Genomic DNA, 11445 nt, shown 5'->3' with positions numbered 1-11445 from the left:
GGTACTCATTTGGGCTGATAGCAACTCATTCATTTGTCACTTAAAAGTGTCAGAAGCCAAACCTACAAAAGATTCTAAAAGTCTGGAGATTGGAGGTCAGATTCGAAACGATCCTATGTTCACTCACACCTTGAACACACGCGCTGTAACACGGACACGCCGCTGCGGGTTGGGTTTGGGCTGCAGCTGATTGTACCCACTCACCATCTGAGTTGGATCAGTGATGGGGTCGCTTCCATTTGAGCTGCTCGGAGTTGGAGGATGAGTCAGATTTCACGTCGGTGCATCGCAGAGGGGTCATGAGAGAATCACGGGGCACTCGTTGCACATTCTCAATATCAGTCTGGGCTTAATCATAGCAAAATGGCTGGTGTGTGTGTCTCTGCATGTGACTTTGCAGGAGTGGACAAAATAGCAAATGGCTTTCTGATTATACTGGTAGCATGAATACTAAAGAGATGTAAGGCTGCCGTTGTCCTCCAGTCCTAAACCTGTGCATAGTGTTTCAAGAAGAAAAGCAGCTTGAGTGATGAAGTGGGGAATCTACGGTTGATGTGGTGATTAATGCCGTGACTTTAGACCGCTGTTCATAAAATCACTCAAGGTTTCCTGGCCGTGTTAGGCGCCATTATCATCTTGAAAAATGGGAACCCTAGGGTGCTTCTGATTTTGTGAAATGGCCTCGTACTCCTTGGCTATTGTACTCCCATCAAGCACAATCATCAGACCTAATGACTCCCAGTCGATGGCTGCTGCACCCGTTCAGTTCTGTCCACAAGGTTGACAGCTGGTTACAGATATTATGGCTCCCCCTCCATATTCAAAGCCATCTGGACGGGAAACAAAAGGCCCACATAATCATCAGATCGGTCACTGTTTCTGGTGTTGGTGTTGAGTAACAACATGCCATTGCATCAATGTAACCGTACCATACAAATGTGTGTCATATTAAAGCGTTGCTCTTCCATGAAGATAGGAAAGTTGTAAGAAATAAAAAAATTGACAAATGCATGTAAAAAAAAAAAAAGCCTTCTGTTTCGCTCGATGAGCACTCCAACACATAACTATGATTTAGTTCAATATATGATAACACAAAGAAGATGATGTCCTGATTCCTTGTCCTGCTACTCACATCATCATACATTCTTCAATCACACATTGCATGTCCTGTCTCTCCTTGTCTCAGGCTCCCCGGGCCTGCAGGTGCAGTTCAGAGTAGACGGGGGTTTCTTGAAGCCCGGAGAGAAGCGCTGGTTCCTGCGCTACCTGGCCCTCCACACCATGCAAATTGATATCTGGGACAGCGACTCGTTGCTCCTTATAGGTTCTACTGCCGTCGAGCTCAAGGTAAAAAGGTCGACATGTGATTCCAATGTATCAAGATGAAAGTGATTATTTGTTGTCGGATGAAACACAAAACTCTAAATTCCCACCGACAAGGTGTTCGCTGCAAGAACTTCACAGAGTTTGGGCATCAAACCACATCCTGTTCACACATGCGCTGTCAACTCGTGACGCACCCTCGTCGTAACGCAGTGCCTCTGTCATGGATTCATGCAGCGTTTGCAGATTGTCTTAACACATTTAATAGCGGGAGCCAGGCGTTGCAGAGAAAGCTGCCTCTGATAATCGAATGTCAAATACAAAAACACTTCGTTATACTGTAAATTACCCAGGTTTCCTCAAATACACAAATGATACACATTGGACAATAGTTGTTATAAATGGTTTTACTCTGTCTGCGAGGACCATAACAAATGATCTTGTTTCATGAGATGTGGCGGTTCGACAAACGCACCTTTTTAGTGTTTTGTCCCTGTGTGTTCAAGGGTTTGACCGAAGCGAGTTTCCCTCCGATATCAACCTCTGAAAGAGAAGACAAACGACGCATTAATAAAGGTGTTTTCATTTGAACTTTTCAACCCTGCTGTTCATTGATTGGACAGAAACTCTCTTGCCAACCTTGATGCGGAATTGATTTGTTTTGCAACTTGGTGAAGTTTTGTAAAGCATTTAATGAGAAACAAGTAAGGGAGTCGTTTACAACCGGGTTGGGCTGTTCTGACATTATTCATTCAGCGATAAGTCAAACTCCCACTCCTGGCGTATATGCGTTTTCATTTAATCACGTTAAATGTGTCTTAATTTGTGTTTAATGCATCCTTGTGAATAAATGCCACTCAGTTCCTGTTCTTGCATCCCCAGTACATGTTGCGTCAGGGTAAATCGGCAGTGCAGGCCCTTCACGAGGTGGAGGTGCTGACCACTGATTACGTGGGAGAGGACACCTTGCTGGCGAGCGCAGACGTGGGCCGACGGCCAGCTCTCAGCCCCGTGACGGTCCACACCATTATCAGGGGCCGGCTGCACATACGCACAGGCAACATAGGCAAGTACCGCAAGACTTTTCTTTTTTAACACTGGATTGTTGAAGTGTAAATACTGACATGCCCGTGACTAACAAATGGGCCGACCACCCGAACAGCTTCCTTTTTGTGTGACAAAATGAACTCGACTCAAGGTCCACCTGCTCCCCCTTCTTCTGAGCTTTCAACGGCATCTCGTGGTATTCACCAGTGAATGGATCCGGCTCACGTTTGCCATCGTGCGATCCCAGTATGGAACCTCGGTTGATATTGTTTTGTCAGACACGTTGATCTCAAAGCAGATAATGACCTTCCATGCTCTACGTCCTTCGTTATCAATGATCTGAATTCCCTGGTTGTGCCGATTGTAAAGTCGTAATTGTTGTGAATGAGCATAAGATGCTGTGTTAAATGCACTTCCATGGAGAAGTGAATGAAGTATTTAGTGAGAATTCATCTGACCAACCAGATAGTTGTCTCACTTTAGAGAAACTTGTAAATCTAAAACTAAATCAAGCGCGGCGCCCAGTTGGACACAGAAGAGGGCGGAGAGCGAATGCCCAGGATGAGGGCTGTTGGAAAGAGCTCGATATTTGCATTCCCAAAACGCGACGGTAAATCTGACGAAAGCCAGGACATTCGATTTGTTCTCGTTTTTCAAAAGAAAATCCGGTTTCAATATCACCCAAATCTCCTTCTACCTCTGAAATGTGTGTTTTATATTCAGGTCATATATCCATTCGGAGCCTCGGATTATAAAGTAATGTTGCCTCTTTGCTTTTATTGATGTGTAGGGTTGGGACATGACAGTGAGTCCCCAGGGCTGCTGCTGCTGCTGTTGAAAGTTCCCATTTTCTGCATGTGTGTGCAGGCTTGCAAAGCAAACACTGTGCCAAAGCCAAATATCTTGATGTAGTTCCACTCCGTCTAGCAACTGAGCACCTTTCCTCTTCCCTCGCACTCATCCAATTTGGGCCCCGACGTGCCCCCGCGTTGCGATGGCAGCTGACGACAGCTTCCTTGCCATTAATCAACTGTTAAAACGATACTCCCTCTCATAGACGATGCATCATTCTGGGGGCCTCAGAAACTCCCATTGTTGGGGCTAAACATGCCGGCACTTATCACTCAAGGCAGGTTGAGAGCACAGTGGGCTATTGGGTGTGCTGGGGTATGGTCGTGTCTGGCATGTAAATTCCAATCAAGGCTCAGATATCCATCAGGCGCCCCCCGGCCGACAGTCAGAATCAATTTGGGGAGGGAGGACTCGCAAGCAGTCCTTTTTTTTCTTTGTTTCTGCCTCCATCTGTCGCTGCCTCACATTCTCACTCTTTATCACTGTCTTCCTGTTTTCTCCCATCCATCCATTTACCCCTTACCCTTCTATCACACGCTCTCTCTTCCTGCCTCTCGGTGGCAGGTTTTTTTTTTCTTCTCTCGCCTCCCCATATATCCTCTGTCTTTCTCTGCGCCTGCCATCAAGCGGTAATAAATAAGCGCTCTCATTTGGTGGGTGGCAAAGGATGTAAAGCTCGGTCATTAGTGGGGGCTTGACAATCAGAAATTACTCACAATATGACAGATGGATTGCTTTATGACGACTTTGATTTAACATGAACGACAGACACAGTGACGCACAGACACACACGCACACACAAGCCTGTGTGCATATCAAATCACTCAGACATGCCAAGAAGGCATGCATTCATGCATACATGCAGACATGTTGACAGACAGGTGTAGCAGAGCGTAGACAGGTTGTGTGTAATGAGGCAGGGTGGCAGAAGTGAGAGGCGGACAGGTAGAGTATATCACTGACATCATGTGAGAACCCTGCAACTCCGATATTTGCGATTTTCCAAGTTCAATAGAAGGATTACATGGCTCCTTTATGGCTTGTGAAAACTCTACTAGCCCTAAATCCCTACTGGATGGACTCAAAAATGCACGCTGGCCAAGCTGAATGGCAGGCTATATTTCTGTGTTGACAGTGTGCAGATACAGCTTTTGGATTTTAGCTTTGAGAGGTGAGGGAAGGTCGCCTGTGAAATGGTTGATGGCACAGAGTGCGAGAGAAAGAGGAGATGTGCAGCAGTGTGACGGGAAGGACGGCTAAAGCAGTAAAAGCTTCTTTTTACAGCGAGGCTGAAATGTCCTGTGGAATATTGTGAGGATATTGTTGATTTAGTTTTAGTCATGCATATGATAACGTTTACGAGTTTCATGTGTACTTTAAATGTAAACCCCATTGATATTACATTTGAGTAACAATCATCTGTTTTCTGCTCTGCTCCGCATTTGTTCTTGATGCTGCTTGCTTGTAATGCAAATTCAAAAACTTCATAAATTCAGCACACTCTACATTTTGACAGCACTACTTCTGACAGAACAACATTGGCAGAGTCATGTAATATTCAGAAATGTTCTTCAAGACTTCCAGTTGCTTTAAATTTGCCTTTTTTTTTTTTTTTTCTCTGTCAATGATACTTTACGCTTTGTGCTCAGACGTTTCATATTAAATGCCTTCCAGTGACTCACAGGGCCTAATCCTTCCCATTCCTGATGGGAAGGAGTTTCATTGACAGTAGCTTAACAGCACTCAGAATGGAGGTGATTGAAATTGAGTCGGTAATTAAAAGGTTAGAGAGCAGTGTGGTGAGTAAGTACAGCATGTATTTGCACTGATGGGAAACTTCCATTCACCATGTGAGCCATGGTGTTACATAAAGAGAATGTAAGACGTGTCTCTTATGATATGTATTATATGATCATATGCATTAATCGTATAGAACCATGTGGATGTCTCTCCTCCCTCTATACCTTCACAAGCAATGCAGTCCAGACCACACACAGCCCTCTGCCCTTTCTCATTCTATGTGTTTCACTCATGCATGCTATTAATCATGTCTTTTCTTCGCCCCGTTGGGAATTCATCAGAATTAGGCTTCAGTGGAAAGAAGTGAGTGGCAGAATGTCATTTCCAAATGAAAAAGAGTGAAATACCCAATGATATCCTTTTTAATCATAACATGGTGGGATTGACAAGTAATTAATTAAATGGTAATGATAGGCTGTCGGGCCTATTCAATCATTCTGTAAAGCAGCTTTTATTAATAGCGTTGTAAAGGACTAAAGGAAGCGGCTTAATCAGAATAATGGAGAGTTGTGAAATCGTGGCTGGAACATTGGGGGCGGGGGTTGAGGAAGGTCTTGAGAAAGAAAACAGCGCTCCCCCACAGAGAACTGTCGGAGCAGATGAGGAGTCTATAAAGCATGACGACCGCCTGCTCGTCCCATGAAACTGATTGACTGGTGAATCCAGAGGAAAGCTGCAATGCTTTATTGATTTCATCTGCTGAATCCACATGAACTCTGAGAGACGGAGGCAGGGGAAGAGACGCATTAAAGAGAGATCTTCAGCCTGAACAACGTTTGAAAGCTGGTACTAAGTCTGCTGAGTCAGAGCAGAATCATCAGCGTGTGTGAGCAACTTTGTCCCAAAGATGGAAAATGAAATAAACTGTGTGTAATCTTTGTAATCCATGATGTCATTGTGATATAGAGCGCCGAGCTTTTCCACACACACATACTGTGGATTAATTGATGGCCAGTTGTGTCATATTATCTCTCTCAAACAAACAGGCAGCCTAGATAGATCGATGGCAGAAGGACAGAAAGTATAGGATGGATTGAATGAAAGAGGCAAGTAAAGGCAAGACATGTTCATAGATGTGAGGCTGTGGCTTTAGTGTCAGTAAGAAACGATGACAGAGGGGTATAGACTGAACTCAAAAGCAATGCAGCCTTCATTGGGTTTCTGTTCACCCACATTTGCTTGTTCTGTGGGTGTGTTTATTTAGTTGTGTCTACATTTCCCTTTTTCTTGCCAGCGGTGTGACCTGAGAATGGCAATGTTGTTCATTCATTTTAATGAAAAGTGAGCTTCTCTATAGAGAGATAGATAGATAGACTTTATTTCAGACTCAGGGTCCATACAGACAGATACATAACAAGACAGACACAAACAATGAAAGTACATAGGCCTAGCAATGCCTTACTAAGAGACAGCTGTACCAATGTCGCCACAGCTGGGACTGGTAGCGTGTGGTGCTAAACCTTAAAACAAGTATGATCCCATTTACAGAGTCATTCAGTCTACAGATGAATTTGTACATGAGATTTCTTAAAACTGTTTGGAAAGTGTTGACTCGTGCAGCCACAAACATTTCACTGGCACTGCTCCATCTCGCTCTCTTTAACAGTATTCTCATGGCGTCATTGTACGCTACTTGAAGTCTCTGTAGACTCTTTTTTTGTAGTTTGACCACAAGTGTGCAGTGTAGAGTGGAGTACAATATGCTCTGAACAGAGACATCTTCACTCCATCTGTACACAGACCAGACTAACGTGAGAGACTGTTTGCTTGTGCAGACATTTTACGACATTGCCTGGAAATGTCGTTATCATCAGACATGTGTTCTGTTAAAAAATGACCAAGATATTTTACTTCACTACAGACACCAAGATTATTGTCAGACAATTTGAAGTCAGGGAAGTTTAGACATTTGTCCTCTTTAGTTGGACAGATCAGGACAGAACTCTTACTGGCGTTGTATTTGATGTCATGTTCCACACCGTACACAGTACATATAGTGAGGAGCTGCTGAAGACCAGCGCTAGAAGGACTAAAGATCACCAGATCATCTGCATACATGATGTGATTAACCAGAGTATTTCCAATCATGCACCAGTATTACAGGCTTTCAGTTGCTTGGACAGATCATCAACATACAGATTAAACAGAACTTGTCTGACACCATTGCTAACCCCAAATGGGGCTGACACACTTTTACCCCATTTTACTTGCATACTCTGGTGCGCATACCAGTAAGCCAGAATGTGGGGACACCTCTTTGGCTCAGTTTAAAAAATAATTTCCTATGATTAACACGATCAAAAGCTTTGGAGGCATCAATAAAACACATAAGAAGTGATGAGTTTTGACCTCTGTATTTGTTTACAATTTCCTTTCAGGCATATATACACAAGTCAGTGCCATGTTTGGCTTTGAAGCCGAACTGGTTATCTGTGGAGGTGATGAAGTCCTGTATTCTGTCCAGCAGAATTCTTTCTAGGACTTTTGACAGGACGCGGCCAAAGCAATGGGCCTGTAATTCTCTAGGCTACATACTTTACCAGCTTTGTTTTTGATGACTGGCACTAAGAGAACAGACAGCATTGAGTCTGGTAACAAGCCGTGAATCATGAAGCCAGTAAAACAAATAGCGAGGAGAGGAGCTAACCTCGGACGAGCATATTTAAGGTGTTCAGCAGTAATATGGTCTAAACCACTTGCTTTGCCTTCAGACAGTTTGTTGATAGCTTGGTGCTCATATGATGTAATTGCCATTCACTCATTACTCTCAGAACTGTCCACGCTATACAAATCACTTTTGATGCAGTTAAATAAGGTGCTATAATGCTGTCTCCACAACTCAGCAATGTTGTCTGTTCCTGAAATTCCATCTATAGTGCATGGTAAAGATGTTTTACAGTTAAGAGCTCTCACTTCTTTCCAAAAATCAACTAAGTTGTTGCTTAGCAGCTTCTTGGCCATGGAGTCAGCCCTCATGGCTTGATCATTCTTGCAAATGAAGCGAATGGCATACTTATATCTTGCATTGGTGAGCTTCTTGTACTCAAGCTCTGGCCCTTGTCTGGGTCTACCAGCTAGAGCCCATGATTTGAAGGCTTCACAGGCTTCAGCACGATACTCAGCTACATACTCGTTCCAGCCAGGTTTGATGTTATGGGTCTTATTATGATGCTTGTAGTAGGGCTTGCTGTCTTTATACAGAGCACTTACTATATCATTGTACATGAAGCAGAGATCTCTCCTATGCACCACATCCTTACAGTTAACGTCAGTCCACATAGCTGCATCTCTAGGTAGATGAATATTACTGAAGGACTGGTCTGTTCGAGCAGAATACACTTAAGACGTCCTCTTCAGTGAGAGTTGACCAGTCAAGTTTTTCTGTGTTGACACTATTTCCATTTCTAGATAGCGCCGGCAGATGTTCAACATTTATCGACATAGCAAAAGGTATATGATCAGTTGTTGCTGCTCCATAAAGAATGCCCATACATCCCAATGAAGCATGAGCATCAGCTGTATGAATACAATGGTCCAGCCATGATGTAGTGTGCCAGGCCTCACTAATGTATGTGTAGCTATCTGTAGGCAAAAGCACTTCGCTTGAGAATATAAAATAATTGTCTTTACAAAACTGAGCCATGTGCTTGGCAAATACTGAGCTTGTGTCTGAGATATCTGCATTCATATCCCCAATAACATAAATACTAGAAGTATTGTCTTGAATGAAGGAATTGATGAAGGCAAGCCTATTTAGATATTCATCCTCATTGTGATTGCACTCATAGGGTGTATACACATTTAGGATAATGAATTCCTTATCATCATGAGTAAACTGTATTGCGACACACCAGTCAACACCAAGCCTGACCACATTTATCAAAGAGTCAAGCTTCTTAATCCAGAGAATAGCCACACCCCCTGGTTCCTTCCTCTGACTATTCCCATGCCAAAGTCAGTTGTAGACTCCCCAGTACCATGAAAGTTATCATTAAAAGAGTTGAGTTTTTCCAAGTCTTGCTTCGGTAAGAATGTCTCTTGTAAACATAGTATGTCACAATTCTCCAAAAGGTTGTCAACAACCATGCGGCAAGCTTTATCCCCAACGCTCTGGCCCACACGCAGGCCAGGACAGTTGTACGACAAAACCCGGATATACATTTAGCAAAGCAAGTGAGTGCCCATAGCACCAGCAGGCAAACTTATTCCCCCCACAGCAAGTGCATGGTTAGAGCCGATAACTCCCGCCCTGCGGGGCTCAAAATAGCGCCGGACAAATGCCCCTTCTGGCCAGAGCTCCGGAATGTACATTTCATCAAACTCATTGCATTCAGCAGATACTTTGAATGAGCTGAATCTTCTGTGGACAGTGTCGATCTTTAGACAGTTGACCTCCCGGCTGAGTTTTTCCTTAAGATACGCAGATAATGTTTCAGCGTCTAGATCTGGTGAGAACCTGGTAGCAAAGACACTCACCAGCTTTGTCTTGACCGTTTTGATGCTGCCCACAGCTCCGGTCCCAACAACAGGCTTAACCTTGCCGGGTCTCTTTTTCCGCCCGGGGGCGACAGTACGCGATCCCGACTGAGCAGCAGCGCTCCCGGAACACGCGCCAGCCGTCTGCCTTTTTTCACGACATGACTCCATTTTGGGGAGCGTGACACCAAACAATCGGAACCTCCCGCAGCCATCTCCTCGTCCAGATCGCAGGGTCCCGCATCATCCCGTTCTCCGGCATCAACGTCCGAGTCCTTCGCCAGCGTAGCCCCAAGCCCTGCATCGTCAGAGCCAGTGGTCCCGGCCTTTACGCACACAGTGCCTCCATCCAGCGCCGCTGAAGCACCTGTGCCACCGCCCGAAGTCAGGTCAGTGGGACGCTCCAGTGCACACAGTCGGCGATCAATTTCCACAGTGATGGCACGAAAATCCTCGCCTACATCAGCCTGTAGCTGCATCGACTTCTTCATTGAGCAGACCTCAGTGTACAGCTGCTCCATTTTCCCAAGTAGACTCGAGACGTCCAAGTTGGAAAACGTCACCGGAGGCAATTCATCCAGGAAATGAGAGACAAATCTGGGAGTGTTCTCCCAGCACTCATTCAATACTTTAAGACAACTCTTAATGTTGTTTATGTCTTTCTATGCCCCTTTATGGGAAACGTGCCGCTGTGTAGTTTGGCAGAGTTCAAACAAAACTTCTTTCGAGGACTCTATCCACTCGGAGTCAAACGTGTTCGCAGCCAGCAGGACAATCTCGTCCTGACTTAATGTCTTGATTTTCACGGCGAGAAAGTTAAGCAGCTCATCCTCAACAATAACTTTGCCGTCAACAGTTTTATAAATCTCAGGTTTCATTCAAGACCTTTTAAAAGCAGGAGCGACTGAGCCTCGATGTGTATCGTCCGCCATCTTGGAATTCTTCAGTGTGGAAAAAAAGGTTGTGCGAATTTTCATTTTCTGCACTTACTTTTCTGACATTTACTGGCCAGATTGCCATCACATTTGATACAGAAATTCATGGTCCCTGGAGGATAATTCCAAATGATTTTGTTGAGAACCCTAAACTTTTCATTGACCTTTCCACCATATCGTTAGGGTTAGTTGCCTATTGGCACATCCGGCAGACATGGAGCATCGTTACCATTCATTTTGAATAATGCTTCTGGCCACCTGATAACTTTCACCCTCTGTTTAGCTCAGTTTTGGTTTCCACCAAATCCTGGGTGAGGTTTTTGACTCTTTAGATGCTAGATGCCCCATCATGTCCACCTTGTCTTTTTTTGTTTTCTGGCTGCTGTTTGGTGCAGGGCAGGTGGCGCGCAGTGTGTTTATCAGACCTTTGTCATGGAAAGAAAGTTGAACACGGCATGAGAGTGAAGGTTGTCGGGCGAAAAACTAAAACATTGAGCAAAAAGATGCTAAAATGTAGCAAAGTAAGTCACATAGAGTTGAGGCGAACTACCAAGATAATTCTCTGTGGTTTCATCACTATGAGCGGCCCCTTTCACGTCACATTTGATCCATTGTTAAAGAATGTATTGATTAGTGCCGCTTTCGTTCAACAAATTGGTGCTTACTTCGGTTGATGAAAACTTTAAATTACGTACAGTTTTGGGACTGGACCCAAATTGGTCTGTCTGAGCCAAGGCTACAGCAGATTATAGAATAGCTTTTAATGGTCCAACTCCATCTCACACGCATATAGTTTGAGTTTAGCATCATAAAAAGCCAATAATAGCTCAAAAAATGAAGACAGTGAGTGCTTTTAATATCCAATTTGGAAACAGGTAATATTTGCCAGCAGCAAAAAGGACCATATGTGACAGAAGGGAACGCCTATTGATATGAAATTGTTTTTGCTGACTGAGCTGTCTGTATCGTTTCTCTCTAACTCTCACTGTCTCTTGCACCCCCCCCCCCCCCC

At 44.2% G+C, this 11445-nt stretch overlaps 1 protein-coding gene across 1 annotated transcript in view; it reads left to right on the top strand.

Moving 5' to 3' along the window:
* nphp4 (nephronophthisis 4) overlaps positions 1 to 11445 on the top strand; it is a 152233-nt gene that overhangs the window by 107473 nt on the left and 33315 nt on the right. Inside the window, exons 16-17 of the mRNA XM_079273341.1 lie at positions 1187 to 1347; positions 2206 to 2393. Of these exons, the coding sequence (XP_079129467.1) occupies positions 1187 to 1347; positions 2206 to 2393 (349 nt within the window). The remainder of the gene's footprint in view (positions 1 to 1186; positions 1348 to 2205; positions 2394 to 11445) is intronic.

Source organism: Melanostigma gelatinosum (assembly GCF_949748355.1).
Source record: "Melanostigma gelatinosum genome assembly, chromosome: 8".
NCBI classification, from domain to species: Eukaryota; Metazoa; Chordata; class Actinopteri; order Perciformes; family Zoarcidae; genus Melanostigma; species Melanostigma gelatinosum.
The sequence above is the reverse complement of the archived record's forward strand: the minus strand, read 5'-3'. Positions and strand labels throughout refer to the sequence as shown.